Source organism: Dicentrarchus labrax, unplaced genomic scaffold (assembly GCF_905237075.1).
Source record: "Dicentrarchus labrax unplaced genomic scaffold, dlabrax2021, whole genome shotgun sequence".
NCBI lineage: Eukaryota > Metazoa > Chordata > Actinopteri > Moronidae > Dicentrarchus > Dicentrarchus labrax.
In genome coordinates, this window is record NW_026136710.1 from 7,658,775 (window position 1) to 7,675,409 (window position 16,635).

The following is a 16,635-nucleotide window of genomic DNA, read 5'->3' on the forward strand; positions in this document are numbered from 1 at the left end:
TACAAGGATACAGGGGCTTGCATGGCGACACGGAGAGAGGGTCATGATGGAGAGACACAGAGAGAAAGGGGGAGAAAGAAACAAGACAGGGAGAACTAAGAGGAGCATCTGAGAGGATAACTGCCTGTTTGCTCACTCTTGTCTTCTTGCTCCCCCTCCTGTCCATTCACTTCCACTCACAGCACAAACGCTCAGACAGCTAGGTAGGCACAGCGGAGCTCAGAGCTCTGAGGGATGGATAAAAAGGTTCCCACGTGAAAGGCAGGAATCCACGGAAGAAGAGGAGGGTGAGATAGAAGAAGACACAACCAGAGAGGAAAGGAGAAAGAGGGAAGGAGGAGAGGAAAGGAAGACAAGAGAGGGGCAGATGGACTCTACACAGAGAAGAGGAAACAGAGTGAAGCTCACCAAGCAGCAGTGACAGAGAGGTGGGAATAAAAGCAAACACGAACGCCAGAGGGATGGAAGAATGGGCTGAAGAGACGTGAAGGAATAGCAGAGAAGAGGAGCAAGCATTTGTGGGAGGAAGAGACAACACAGAGGGAAACAGGAAGAGAGAAATGTGGTATGTGTGACTCAGTTCTGTGTCCTGATGGAAGATAGTACAGCAATCTCCCCATCAGCCTTCTCTCAGCATCACCATAGAGATAACGAAGTGAGAAAGATCAGAGCTGAGACAAGATTTAAAAGCAGTGGACATTAGCAATAAGTATCTTTTACTTACTGTTTTGTTTTGGCTCTTTTTACATTCTGCTGAATTACACCAAGAAAAGAAAGCCAGTGTTTGTCCTTGCATGTGTGCACACACGTGCATGTATACATTTTGTTTATGTGTTTGACAGGTGTGTGTGTGTGTGTGTGTGTGTGTGCGTATGTGCACAGATTTATTCTGACAATGGGGGTGTGTTCATGTGCTCATAGCCTGTCTGTGTTTGTGCGTGTGAAATCTAGTGAAATGGGATTGTACGTGTGTGTTTGGATACTGGGATTTGCTTTACTGCAGGTGTGGGAGTTATTTTCCGAGATTGTGCAGCTTTATGAGAAGCTTTAAAGAGTGAGGAGCTTAGATTGGTCTGTCAGTGATGTAGCTTTGCAGATTCCAGCAGCGTGCTTTCATTGCATATTTGTCATGAGCAGGACTGTGTGTGTGTGTGTGTGTGTGTGTGTGTGTGTGTGTGTGTTTTCTCTGGGGGGGGGTATGCAGAAAGTTTGAGGAGGAGGAGGCACTGAGTGAGGGAATTCCATTTGTATAGATCTGTGTGTGTGTGTATGTGTATACATAAGCAAAGTCCAATGCATGCTGTTCTGGCTACATCTTAACATCATTTTTAAGTAACGCGATGCATTTTAATAATAGTGATATGCGCTTTAACATTCTGATAACACATTTAGGGGTCATAGCTTTTCATAGTTTGCACATTCTTCATGTTTGTCAATTAACTTATATCATCTATTAATCTTTGCACTGACATGCTTGATACAAATGTAATTGCTCATGCACTCTCTCATGCATGCACGCATGGCATCAAATACACATGCACGCGCTCACCACGCACAGGTGCACATTTGCACACACACACACACATTTGCTGTGTGAAGAAATGCTGTGCTGTTAATCCTGCCTGTCGTCGCACAACTCTTTTCTCTTGTTCTCTCACTCCCTCTGCTCCACACTACAGTATATTTCCCTTTTATCTTATCTCATCAACGTGTCTTTTAAGGGGTCAGCTATCTCCATCTCCAAGCTTCCTATCTACTATTTAATCCTCCTCTCACATTGCTTATAAATCTGTCTCGTGTCTCCTCTACTTAATTTTCTCTCCTTCCCCAACAGAAGTTAAAGTACTCCCCCTTTATACCCTCTTTTACTGTCTTTTACTTTCTCCACACCCTGAGAGTCTGTCTGTCTGCTGGCCAGGTGTTTCTGTTGGACTGACAGCAGCTTGGCTTTCTAGGTAACACACTATGATGTACTCTTGGGACATTAGTTTGGACAGGGACATTGCAGCACGATGGCCCAGCAGAGAGTAACCCCCAGGGAGCAGACTACGCTGTATGTACCTACATGTAGCGTGCTGCTGTGCATTGGATGTGTCAGTCAAGCCACCTGTTCTGTTTTGCTGCTGGTATTTCACAGAGAGACCTCTGGAACATTTAACCTCTCTGAATCACAGCAGAGCGGAGAAGAGAGACAAAAGCTGGAGCATAAAAGAACTAACCAGCCAGAGAAACAAGACAATTAGGCTGCAGAATGCGCACAAGAAAGAAAACAATGTTTACTCTGGCTTTCTTTCACAGATACTCAAACATCCTTAAATTTGCTCACAGTTGGCTAAGTATGCTTATCACAATCCATTGGCCTACATACAGGGATTTCATATTAGGCAGAGGATTTTGGTCAAAAGAGAACAGATGGAACAAATCATTTCTGGCACTCACACTCTAAAAGTTAGAAGTAATCCCGCCATCCTTCAAGGAAACTAGAACAAGGAGGGTGGCCGCACTCTCCTCTTAAGTAATGAGCTGGTCAGTGACTTTGCAGGCTGTCATTTGTGTATGTGTGAAAGGAAAAGTGATGTATAACTTTGAAATATTTGCAGTTATGTGTATGTGTATGTGTAAAATACTAGCAAAATAGTGGCTTATTTAAACATCCAGCAGATGCAACATAATTGGATCATTTGGACCTGTGTTTCTGGGCACACGGTGAATGTAAGTACAGTATTCTCGCTTTTAGCTCTGTGTTGGTCTCCACCATCTCCTGAGGGAAAAATCTGGCTCTTTAGGCTTCACCAGCTAGTTGCTAATTTTTTTTACTGTCAGTGACTACAGCTGCAAAATGAAAATGTGTGTACTGTAGACACATACTTGTGTAGGAACTCACAAGAAAATACATCTTTGTCACATTGTGCATGTTAGAGAGAATTTGCTTCTGTAAAAAAAAGATGTGATTATGTGTACAGTCTTTTGTAACTCACTTGGCATCTTGAGGCCAAGTGTGTGTTAATGTTTGCATCAACGTTCAGGGTGATAACTTTATTTTGATGAAGGAGGAAAAACAAAATCGCAAGAAACGTCCAAGCTTTATGTTTGTAGATGCTGATTATTGAATACTTCTACTGCAGCTAGCGCCTGGTGAAATATGGCTTGCTGTGATGGCTGACTGTAACTGCCCAAATTGGATGCCAGTACACAGTCATAAACATACAAACCAGCGTTTACATCTTGCTGCTATTACAGGAGTGTCTGACAGGAATAACAATGGTTGTGTTCACTGTGTTGCCTCCGATATATAATGAATTAAGAATTATAATTTAATTTGTGTTCGTTTGTGTAATTTAATTTGCTGTTAAGCATGATCAGGCTTAAGATTTCATCAGTCAGAGGAGGCTAACTCAGTTAACACTGTTTTCAGCTCTGGGTATCAGTAATTTTTTTTTTTAAAGAGCAGTTCCCAGATCAGTGAAGAAGATCCCTTGCTTTACTTCCAAGCTTGACTACGTATTCCTTCACTTCCCCTGACTTCTGCTTCAGCATTGCTTATGTATGCACGTGGAGCTGTTTACATACAAATCTTTGTTCCCACAAAGTCCTTTATGGGCTTACATCTGCATTTTTAATGTGCCTGCTGGTTTTATTGTATCAAATAAAATGAAACAACCCCCCCGTTTGAGACATTGCTGTGCTGTGCTGTGCTGCACGCAATGCTTACCTAACAATATATTCATCTACAGGAACAACTGCTCCTGAATTTGAGATCTCTTTGGACAAGAGCGCAAACACCACAAAGGCTCCTGAGCTTTGCATCTGTTCTGTGAGCTGACTGTGTTGTAAATTCCTCTGACAGAGTGCAGGTATAACTCTTACCCTTCCTTTTGCTCACAGGGCCAATAACTGATCATATAGCTTTTCTTAGTTCCTCTCCAGTTCCCCCTTAAATGCCCTGACACGCTGATGCTCCTGATTTACCACTTCACTGAACCCTAACCATGACATTTCCTCTGCTGCCAGGGGTTGTTCCCTCTTGCTTTGCTCCCTGTCCCCTACCTCTGCCTGTCTGTCTCCCCCCGCCTCTTCTCCCTCCTACTTATTCAGATTCCTACTCCTCTCAGTTTGTTATGTGTCTCATAGCATCTCTAAATATAACCAAGCATGTCTACCTCCTCTCCTTCCTCTTCCTCTCTCTGCCTCCTCTTCATCTCAGTCCTGTCTGACAAATTTAAGCGTGCCTAGACAATCCGATCTGACATGCCTTTACATAACAATTCAATCCACAGCACCTTCCACCTCGTCAGCACAGTGAGACCCAAAGGTGTGTTATTGGCATGGATGCAATTCTCAACACCCCTGAAAGACCTGGAATATTATTAGATCTGCGTAGTATCTGCACAGTGTTCTTGTATTTGAATGCATCAAATGTGTTTCTCAGAGTCAGCACGGCTTAGCATAGGGAGATCAGATGTGACCTTAGCATTATCGTCACACACACATACACAGCCATAAAACCACACACACAGTAAAGAGGATAGGAGCCTATATTCAAAGTAAAGCCTTCTCAGAGAGGTAGGCAGCTAGCAAGGAGGCTGTAGTAAATCTTAAATAATAACCGCAAAGAGTTATGACCCTTGCTGGCATTATGCCGTTGCACACCTTCCTCCTCCTGCCTGGTGATTTATCTCTTGTCTGCCAATAAAGCTCAACATGGAAATGTCACATGTGGGAAAGAGCTGGCCTCAGCCACAGGAGTGAGCCCATGCAGCATTAAGAGGATCCGGATTCATTAAACTGTCAGTGTAAATTTTGATCCGGGGGTAGTTTGCAGATCGAAAGGGAGGAACTGTGGGGATGTGGGAAAAAAAGAGACAGCGGGAGAGATTGCGGCGGAGCAAGTGGTGGTGGAGGAAGGAAGAAAGATACTAGGGACACAGGTGAAAGGAAAAAAAGGCAAAGCGGCCAGATGAAAGATAGAAAGAAGGTAGTATTAGGATGACACCCCATAGAATGAGTAAGGGTAATGGTCCTGTGACCGATGGATGAAACTCAGTGGAGAATCTGTCAGGGTGAATGTTGAAAGTAGAGTGCTTTTTTACAAGAGATGGGTAGGAAGACCGACGGCCGGAGTGAAATGGGATATTAATGAAAAATAGTAAGAGTGGAAACATGCTTTTATCCAGGGAGAAAGAAGGAAGACAATCATCAAGGTCAAATAGACAGTGTAGATCAAGGCAGGTCAATAATATGCTATAGATATATGTTTGCTTTTGTTTTGTAGCCTCTGTAGTGTAAGATTTAGCCCTCCTTGGTGTCCTATTACCCAGGGTAATAACAGCTGATCTGTATACACTCCAGTGATGAGAAAGTAAAATTAGATGCAATCCTGTGGTTTGTTTCTAAATCCATTAATATATCTGAGTGTGTTGATATTTCCCCTCAAGGCTCATGTCTGCTGTGACTTTAATCACAATTCATCCTAATAACCGTGTTTTTTAAGGGGTTGGTGAAGGGGGTGCAGTTGTAACAAAGATCCTGCTCTTCAGAGCTGGGGAAAAAAAGAGAGGAAAACAGTGGACGTAAATAAAAGTGGCAGCCCCTCGGGTATCTCTCTCCCTAAATAACCTGGGAGCTGTGAAGGAGTCACTAATTACCCCTCCCACAGAAGAGGGGAACAGAGTAACGGCCAGTCACACTAGCACACAGAATTAGCCCGGGCCTGTCAGTGTCAGAGGCAATCACAAGGAGATAACAAGGCGCAGATCCATAGATCGTGTAAGGCGAACGACAGCATCACGCCTGACTGCCAGTGGCACAGACAGGAAATGGAAGTGATATATATACGTATCAAGGCCATAGATCGTCAAAAACAGACCGCAGAATCGGAGTGACGAGAACATACTACTAAATACAGCAAGGCAGACAGACTGTCACACAGTGACCAGATGAATCAGAAAGGATGTCACCATGGCAGATCATCAAGGACTGATAACAGGGCCACAGACTGTTAAACATGGAGGAAAAGAAAAATCTGTAAGACACACGCGGATGAAGAATGCGATAACAGTCACACTGTCCACCCATGAGCAGGAAGAATACTGAATACCACCAGTACTGCGGCTACTACCACAATACAGCTATTTTTAACGATAATGTTAGCAATACCTAAATGCATACATACAAAAGACAGACACAAAGAGAAAAAAAAGGGAATCACAGAGAGAGAAATATCAAATACACATACACCATAAGTATCCCCTTCAGCCAATGTGAATAGGCCTTAATTACAATCTCTTTTCACTTGTTTTAGGTGGATATTCTTCTATTGTTTAATGATAAACCTAGTTTTTTTCCTATTCTCTGTTTTTCTTTTGCCATCTACATCCTTTCATTACTTTTTCTGAATTGATGTCTTCTTTTTTCATTCTGTGTTGACCCCAGCTCTCATGCATTTTTAAAATAGCTGCCTATCTTATATCTTCCTCATTATCCAGAGGAACAAGCACATAGTGTTTCAATGGAAATGCAATAATATGGAAACAATTACAGTCTCTTACTCCTTTTCTTTCTTTCTTTGTCTTTCTGCTCTCTTTAGGAGCTCACGCTGTCTTCAACCATGAGTCACAGAGAGAAGAGCTGAGAAAAGAAAGAAACAGAGAGAGAGAGTGATAAAATCAAAAGGAAGGGAAGGAGAACAAAAAACATTGAAACAGATAGGCCATTATGGGGAAGTACGTAGGCCTATCCCATACTTTGGCCATCCAATCTCCTGAGGGCCCAGGGGACAAAGCAGGTGGAGAAGGAGGGGTTGCCAAGTAGACAAGCCAATGTGATGGAAACGGAAAGGATGGACAGGCTGAATTACCTTCCTCCCTGCTTATTTGTCGGAAACCTCTCTGGCCTCATCAAGAGTTCATCTCCCTGGAAAGCTGAAGAGAAATGTGAATAAGGAGCAAAAGTGCACAACTTCAGAAGACATGGAGCCGTATGGACACTTCTCACATGCTCATTTTAAAGAATATTTGATGCTGCATATATTTATTTTTGTACGAAGGTATGAGTAGAGACCCATAACATTCTTTGGGTTAGCATTTATCACAGTGATATATACTTAATTTTTACTTGCTGTGCTTAATATTACTACACCTTGAACTGTGAATATGATAATCCATCCTTTCTAGGGGACAATCTTAATTGCAAAAGAAGTCCTTGGTGTATAGATTTGAGATAACCTGAGCAGCTGCACACAATCCTATAACAGCTATATCTGCTCCGTGATGAAATTGGAACTTGTTCAATCAATTGTACAGATCTTTCACTGTTATAATAAATATATATAGTAAAGGGAAGATCACTTCCCTTGTTGACGCACTAACACAACTAAGCCTTCACAACATCAAACTGCCTGCAGAGCCTGTGGATGTTGGGGGAGCGAGAGAGACAAGAGAAATGGTGAGCAAAGAGCCCAACCACTTGCTCACAGGCCAAACAAACGGCAAGAGCACCTTGGCGGACAAGTTGCCTGGGGCAATGACTGTGCGCTCTGTGCTGCTCAATAGAGACTCCCCAGATATTGAGAGCCGCCTCAAGCGGCGCCGCAACCGTACCCACCAGGTCCGCTTTAAAGACCTGGAGGATGGCAGCAGCAGCAGTGGCAACAGTGGAACAGGAGAAAACAATAGCCATCAGAGGCCTGCCACAGATTGTGACAGCCCACACCCTCTTCGCAAACACAGCAGTAGGTCCCCCCAGCCATGGACTGACAGGGATGGGCCACGGACTCAGAGTCTACCTGGCCAAACCTCTGTGGTGGGGGCTGTGCGTGGGGATATGGCAAGTACTATAGAGGTGGTGGCTGCTTTCTTAGCCAGGGCCCCTCCCCATCCACTGACTCCGGGTCCTACACGTCGATGCTGGGCACCGCCTCAGACTAACTCCCTAACCTTGCCAATGACACGCAGGGCCAGTACGAGCACCAGCACAGCCATCCAGACCTCCCCATGCCTGAAAAAGCCCCAGTCCCTCTCTTCCACACACCCACGTAGCCACAGCCTCGGGGACTCAGTAGGCGTGGATGGGGATGACGAACATGACTCTCAAGATGAGTACCTTACGCACAACCATGTGTTGTTGCCTGGGTCCAAGGATCAAAATGGTCCTCCTGGGCCTGGGGATCGAACTGTAGTAGAACGGAGGTCTAAAACCTCTAGGACAGACATGAAATCAGCTGTTAGTGTGGTAAAAAACGCAAGGCACAGCTGTCCCCCTTCAGTTCTTCACAACACTGAGCCATGTCACTGTTCCTCTGTATCCTGTCGAGATGGCCCCAAGCGTCAGGGAAGCAGCACTCCCTCAGTGGTCAGGAGGAGAAAGCGACTGAATAGGACAACAAGTGATCCTGGAAAGGAAGTACACTACTGCACCACTCTCACTCAGACTGAAAGCCCAAGTCCATCCCCGCAACCCCCAAATATCAAACTCTGTACCACTCAAGTTCAAACTGAGTGCCCTTCCACACCTCTAAATTCAAAGTATTGCACCGCCCAAAGTCAAACAGAAAGTCAACATGAGTCTCCACCTTTGAGTGACAAACAATGCACAACTCAAATTCAAATCACCAACTCTTGTCCAACCCTACCTCCAAATGCTGAACAGTGCACCACGCAGATACAAACAGACTCGCCCTGTCAATCTCCTCCAAATAATCAACCTTGCACTACTCAGACACAAACTTGCAGCCCTTGTGTTTCCCCACCTCTAACAGCATCACCCAGCTCAATGCAAATTCAATCTGAGAGTCCTGCATCCCCAACTGCGACTCAAGACCCTCCCACTACCCAAATAACTACTGTGCCTTATTGTACCTCTCCCCCGCCCACAAATGCACCAACACAGATCCCTGAGAACTGCCCTAAGACACATTGCACCTCTCCAGCCAAGCCAGCTTGCGCCACCCCACCTCCACCCATTGCACTGTCCATTCCTTGCTCCACTTCTGCTCCTACTGTCGTCCAACACCCTATTCCCTATTATACTGTTGTGTCGCCACCAACAACCCCCAGCACAGCTGTTGTCTGCTCCAGTCCTTCCTCAACTGCACTACCTTGCCCCACCCAAAACTGCACCTCGCCTATCTCAGACATAGTATCATCAGCTCCCCTAACCTGTTCCACTCCTACACCAACTATAAGCCCCAATGTAACTCCTATTGACACCACCAGACATCCAACCATTTCCCCAAACTTAACACATCAACCACCACACAGTGTATCAAATTCTACACCTTCTACAAATCTAACACCCTGTACATTTGTAACTCAAACTGCCCTATCCTGCACCTCCATATCATATTACTCTACCACACATCCAGTTGGTCCCCACGCCCCTCAACCAAATTCTACTTCGCCTTCTTATGCCACTCTCATACAAACTGTATCTCATTGCAACATCCCATGTCAAGCTCTGCAAAATACCTCTTCTGCCAACACAGGCAAACCCCCCTACTCCTCCCCAGTCCCTAAACTAAAATCATGCACTTCTCCACCTCCTCTTGTTAAAACATATGCGTCCACTCTTCCAAATGTACAACCTTGTGCAACACCGACTAAAGCTGTTCCTCTGTACTCTTCCACATTTCGTGCTGCGCCACCATACACCCCCCCCTCTCAGGCCCCCTACAATGCTCAGGATAAGAGGGGCATTCGACTTCCACCTCCTCCCCCACCACCTCCACCTTACACACCACGCAAAAAGGGAAGTGATCCACCAGGTCCTGCTATCCGAACACCCATGCTCAGGGCAGACAGCAAGGCCAGCAAGAAAGATAAAGACAGGGAGGAGAAAAAGGAAGATATAAAATGTACAGACTCACCCAAGCTCTGTGAGAGAGCCAGCTCTCTGAAGCACAGAGCTCAAACTCCGCCAGTTGCTGTGATGAAGGAAGAGAAGCAGTCCTCCTCCTCCTCTCCTGCCAAGGCCTGTTTTAAGCCCAGCTGTCTCAGCTCAGCCCAGGCTCAGCTTGGGGCACTACACAAAATGCTCTGCTCAGGAGCCAATGCCAGGCCCAACACCCCAAATAGCCAACACCCACTTCCTCCAAACCAGCAAGGTTGCTCTGGAGCCAGGGGCTGCTCTGCTTCTGGGGAGCGGCCTACAGCTGGGCCCCTGACTGCCACCCAGGCTGACACACTAAGACAGGTCCAGGAAATTCTGGGAGGGTTGGTGTCTGGGGCGAGGTGTAAACTGGACCCATCCAGAGTGACAGAAAAGCTCCTGAGTCCTAACGGACCCCTGCACGACATTCGTAGCCTGCAGAACCAGCTCCACAGCCTGGAGGGGGTTCTGGAGACCAGCCAGAACACCATTAAGGTCCTGCTGGACGTCATTCAAGACCTTGAGAAGAAGGAAGCCGAGAGAGACGGGTGAGGCTATCTTTCCTTTTGTGGGACAGTTTACATTACAAGACTAAAAAGGTCATTCCTGCCCACAGATTCCAAACCACAGATCTATTTTAATGTTTTGATCTCAGTTTTTAGTCAGGTCATAATAAATATTACATTATAGTAGCATACTTACCTTACTATAAGATTATTAACAGCTCTGGCATGTAGCGTCACCTGGAAAGGTGCTGCGGTGGCCAATCAAATACATGCACATTCCTGACAGATTACTTTGTAATTTCAACAGTGTATTTTACGGTTTACGCTGCAATCATTTTTCATTGGCATTCTTTTTAAGACAGACTCCCTGTGTTGTATTTTATGTCTCACTGGTACCTGAAGCAACACACCCCCATCATCCTCTTGCGTTATTTTAACTTAGGATTGTTTTTTGCCTGAATGCTTACCCACTAATCATATAGAAAAGCTAGCTGAACTGTGTTTCATATACTGAGACTGTGTTTAGACAGACAACTGCAAGAAAAAAACGCAGTCCCATCATTCATTTGAATTAGGTCACTGTGTTGCCTCAGCAGGGATTTTGACACAGAGGGCTTCAGCAAAGAAATGCAGTGTTGTCTGGCACTTTTGTTGCAACACAATGCAGCTTCATCTGGCAGTGCGGTGGCCAGTCAAATACCTGCAAGCTTTACTTTGTAACATGAGCGCCGTTTCTGCTTTTTACCTTGCTTTTGTCACGATAAAAGATAAAATGATTGCTGCTGTGAGTGCTTTCCAGAGTTATAAAAGCCTGTCTCGTAGTGTTATAAACTGCTGTACAGTGTTTTGGCATCTGATAAGCCCTCGAACCCATGGATCTATCACTCAAACCAGCCTTCCTCACCAGTACCTGAAACAACACACCCAGACCAATGGAGCTCATTTTGTTTTTTTAATCGTGAGCTGTTTTCAAAGAATGTTTTGGATTGAACATCAGATCCGAAAGTTAATGCCTTTGGATGCATGCAATTTAGGTACACAATAACAATGTCACAACAATTTGATTGAACAATGAAAGTGCCATCTTCAATGAATGATAACTTAAAGTACACAAAATCATCTAAATTATCATGTGTTCCTGGTGCTAACCTTAAAAAGTGAGGGATAACCCAGGGGGTAAAGTATGAGGCCTCACAATCATTTATGTAACCCCGGGTGTTAGCTTGTGTACCTGGGTCAACTTATACCAAATTTCACATTTGAAAGGTTAAAAATGTACCCCAGGTGTTTAATTTCAGAATTTCACATGGTAGGGTATGACTCAGGATCACAGTAGTTCTTTGCACCACATGTCCAAGGTGTTCAAAGGTAGCGTTCACAGTCGTGTGAAATGTTGCATAGCCCAGGGTTAAATCAAGAGCTTTGAAAGGGGTTTGTCTGGGTTTAAATGTAGTGTGAAAGCCCTGGGCCAAAAGAGGAGCTATCCCACATTTGAAGTTGTAAATGTGAAATGACTGGAAGCTGCAGGCTAATGGAGCTGTAAACCCAGGGCTAACGGGGGCTCTCAGCCCAGGGCCAAGTGTAGTGTGAAAAGCCATCTGGTAATCTGTGGCCAACTTTAACATTCAGTCTTCTATTAACCCTTATTAAATTAAAAAAAATGCTTAAATAGATAGAAGAAAAGAAAGAAAGAGAATAGGGAAGGAGAAAAGAACAAACAGTGGGACTACGTAAATTATGAGTGCCTGGTATTTTGGAGACCTGGAAAGTAAATGTCAGCATGTAGCCTAAGTGCCTGCTGTTTTATTCCCAGACAGTTAATTTCTCCAGTGAGAATCTGGTTCTCTCCACACAAAAACAAATGAGGGGCAGACATGATAATGTGATCATAGCTTCACACTAAAAGACTGTCTCCTCTCTCCTGGAATGGTGTAGACAAGTGGGTTGTTGTAGGCAGATTATTTTTCAAAAAGGGAATATCCACAACCCAGTGGTAATAACCTCACTGCATCATGTGCTGTGAATATTATAGATGGTTGTTGTGCCTATAAGCTTTGCTGTGATGCAGCTCCTCTATTTATAGCCAGTCCCAACATCGTAAGCATTGTAAATACTTTGGCAACAAAGCTGTGTGGACAGATCACAATTTAAATTTGGTGAGAAAGAGAAGGCAAGAGACACAGAAGTGGCCAAAACAGCAGGGTGAGCGACAGACAGGGAAAAATAAATACCAGATTGAATGCAAGACAGAAAGCAGGGGAGCGTCTGTAGTTATTTTTATGAAGTCTCATGTCAGTCATGTAACTATCTCAAATTGATGTCATGTAAGACCACAGGGAGCGGTTTGGGAGCTTGGTTTCACCCATTTTGCAGCAGCTTTCCTCATGCATGTATGCAGCAGGCGGGGATAGATAGAAATCAGCGTTTGGCTGTCATCATGTTGGTGGTTTCAGATGCGCCATGCCTCTTAGTGTAAACCCTTTACCATTCTCATCAAGTCTTTAATTAATCTGCTTCCTACATTGTAAGCTGCTTAGTAATTTATCCTGCCTTATCACACCAAAATAGTACATGATGTGGAGACGAGAGAACTCTTGGATAGGAAACGATAGACGTGGATGGATGTGTGTCTATCAGTGCATGGAAAACCTTGACTGATATCTGAGCAGCAAAACCCCAATCACACTGTGATCACACTAATGCCAGCACTATACTTTGCAGACATTTGAACACGTGACTGCACAGCCTTCTGTCTCATAAAGTGACATATCTTGCATGTAAGAATCCAGTAATGGGGCTAAGTGTAATGCATTCAGACTTGACTTTTACCTCATAAGCATTATTTTATGCCTGGTGCGATATAGTGACTCATGGTTTGCGTAACAGCCTGAGCCTGTTGGAAGGGGTATCATTCATTAAAAAATGATCAGGGGTGATTTCAGAGAGGATATTGGTATATTTGCAGGGATGTGTGTCCCAGAATTTCAGTTCAGCGAAGGGAAAAGATAACCTGAATATGTCTTTGTAGGCTCACACAAGCACACACACACATAACATCACTCTTTTACCCCTGATATGTCATCTCTATGCTTTTCAACAGAAGACATTCCTACCGAACCGGACAGGACATTGAGAACTGTGGGACCTGCAGGGACTGTGCCTGCATCATCTACAGGTATGTGGATGGATGTGTCCTCCTGTGAGCGTGAATTTTTCTGCATATTTATCACTTGTTTTACATGTGAGCACTGAGAGCACAGTGCGTGTCTCGGTGCACAGTTATGTGCATCACGCTGTCATTTTGGATCACATCAGTTTTGGGAGTTCAGTTTATGGCTTGGTAGGATTGTCGTTCTGCTCTGTGTGACAGCACAGCACTTTGAGTATGGCCACTCATTGCACAAACACCACTGCAGGTTTGATCACTGAACACAGTTACAAGAGATTTATTAAGACTTATCACACACACACACACACTCTCTCATTCTCTCTCGCTCAGATTTAATGAGGTGAACAACCACACAGACTTAAGTTGTGCACCCATGTGCCCACTTTGTTTCCTTCCTCCTCCTCTACTCTCCCCATTTTTCTACTCTCCTTATCTCTCTTTTACACACAGATGCACACAGGCACACAGTGTCAAATACACAAACAGACACACACACACACACACACACACACACACACACACACACACACACACACACACACACACACACACACACACACACACACAGAGTTACTGCATAATCATTCCGCTCCAAGATTTGAATTGAAATCAATCAATTAACAAACAGGATTTCACACTTTACAGGAGGGTGAAGAAAGGCAAAAAGAAAAGTGTGGATTGCTATGAAATTGAAATCCCTGTCTCTTAGTTGTAAATGTCAAAATTGCACCAACAAAAAAAAGGCTTATTAGTGGAAGGAGCAAATCTTTCAGCAACAAAGAAGAAAGAAATAGTGGAGAGAGGAGTGATCATATATAAACATTTCATATAATAGAGTTTTACTCTCTTTATTTATGTGTTTATTTTTTATTTCTAATAAGTTTATTTATATTATATACAGTAACAAACACATTTATCAATATTGATTGATAATATCATATATCAGTATTTCTATTCTATTATTCTATCACGATCCTCAGGAATATGCTCTATTGGTTAAGATTTGTCTTTAATATTACACTAATGTATATTAAAAAAACATTTATGTAAACTGACAGTGCAATTAACTTAAATTAAATTTACTGTAAAGTGTTACTTTTCTCTACTTATTGTACCTGCATATACCTAAAATACCTGTTGTATGTTATTTGATTAACACATTAACATCAACACGATATTACAACAAAATAAATTACAATTTTGGCAATTATATCACACACATGTTTATCTTCAAATATTGGTAAGAATAAAAATCTTCCCACAACTTCCTCAATATTAAATGATGAGCTTGTGGCATCTTGAACTTGGTTTAAAAAAAGGCCCCTTCAGTTTAATCTGGCAACTAACATGTGTCAGATTGTATTTAATTGTATTTTCAAGTAATTATTGATCTTGCTGATGATGTAGATGCCTCAGAAACTGTGTTATAGGTTAAGCCAGTACTCTGGTTATTAAAACTTTCATGTAAACACCTTAGAGGGGTTATATTAGTTAAGTTATATCATAAATCTGAAGGCATAACCCAATTAACAGGCTAAGATTCATCATCAGTCTTTTTAATTGTGGACTGGAGCTGTGAAATGTGGCGTGCATACACCTTAGACTTCAGTGATTTGATTATGCATTCTCACCTACTCACTCATTTATTATTTACCATTCTGTGTCTAATAATGTGTTTCCTGTAGCTACAGCACATCCTCGACATCCACCTGATTATCAAACATATAATATTATTGCTGAGGTTGAGTTACAGTAAACCGCATACATAATTCAATCAAACTATTATCCTTATCTGGTTATTTTCAGTAATTTGTTTATAGTGTGTATGCAAACCTCCTCAATGAAGAAACATAGAGAAGAAGAAGAAAGATGGTGGGGGAGGACAAGAAGAAAGACAGCTGAGGGTAAGAGAGTAGAGAGTGAAAAAGATCTGTGAGAAAAGATCTGAGATTTAGAAATGGAACAAGAGAGAGAGAGAGAGAGCAGAGGGAGAAGAAGCCCATAAAGAAAATTCATTCATTCAGAAATTAAATACAGCTTCATCTTGAAAGATTAGAATATGACAGTGAGGGTGACTGCTCAGATATGTCAGTACGAAGCAGCGATATTTCTCATCTTCATCAAGGGGATAAGATATACAGATGAGGACTGTACTGAGAGAGTAAAGTGGCAGAAGATAAGTTATCATTCTGGTGTTGTACTGTATCATCATGTGTTTTTCTCCTCAGTGGCTGAAATATTACACTTAATATCACACTGCTCAGTCAACGTCCCAAGCCACTGTTTTATGGTCAGATGTAGACTTATCACTCAATCGACCTGTCAAGTCGACATGCTTCTTTCATGTGTGACAAGAGGATTTTCCCGCTTTGAAAAAGGAGGAGATTTTCTTTTCTTTGAGGCTCAAGTTGAGCTGAGTTTAAAAAGAGAATTTGGCAGCGATAGAGAGGAAAAGGTGTTGGAGGAGGAAAAAAAAAGATAAAGTGAAGCCTGGAAAAGGAGTGAGTGATGGAAAAGCCATAAAATCTGACAGGACAGATTCCATCAATTAAAAAGCCTCTTGAAGAAGTCTTAGCCCTCAAAGAAAAGCGCAATTCAGCACACCACACAATATCAATCTAGCTAAAAAGCTTAGGCAGGAATTTATTTATTTAGATAATTGAATATTTGACCTGAGTAAACCCAATATCACAGAACTGTGTTTTTTTTTAAAGGTGCTGTAATCAATATAGAACTGATCAACTGACTACATGTGAAAGAGGTAACTCGTACAGTTGTGACGAACTCACAGGTATTATCACCTGCAGTTCCCCTCAGCTCTATAGAGCATTTTAGCATCTTTCAGCTGGTTGTTTTGGGTTTCTTTTTTACGGAACTTCAGCATTAACTTCAGGTGAGGCAAATTTTGTGTTTACACCTTGCTGTGTTTGCCCCCCAAAAGCCCCAAAAATCACTAAATGCAGCTTTATATTCTACATTCTAGATAGCAAACACTTGCTGAGAACATTTAAAGTGGTTGTAAAACACTGTCTTAAACATCTGTGATAATAACAAAATTAAGTGTATGATAATATCATAAATATTCATTTTTTTGGG

At 42.9% G+C, this 16,635-nt stretch overlaps 1 protein-coding gene across 3 annotated transcripts in view; it reads left to right on the forward strand.

Annotated features, from left to right (window-relative positions):
• The window catches only part of LOC127370948 (proline-rich protein 36), a 32,949-nt gene continuing 16,314 nt past the window's right edge, over positions 1-16,635 (forward strand). The window contains exons 1-4 of one of the 3 annotated variants that reach the window (XM_051413469.1): positions 1-565; positions 3,735-3,854; positions 6,587-10,412; positions 13,471-13,545. In XM_051413469.1, coding sequence (XP_051269429.1) covers positions 7,441-10,412; positions 13,471-13,545 — 3,047 coding nt within the window. In that variant the 5' untranslated portion in view covers positions 1-565; positions 3,735-3,854; positions 6,587-7,440. The remainder of the gene's footprint in view (positions 566-3,734; positions 3,855-6,586; positions 10,413-13,470; positions 13,546-16,635) is intronic. The other 2 variants (XM_051413468.1, XM_051413470.1) reach the window with 2 other exon arrangements.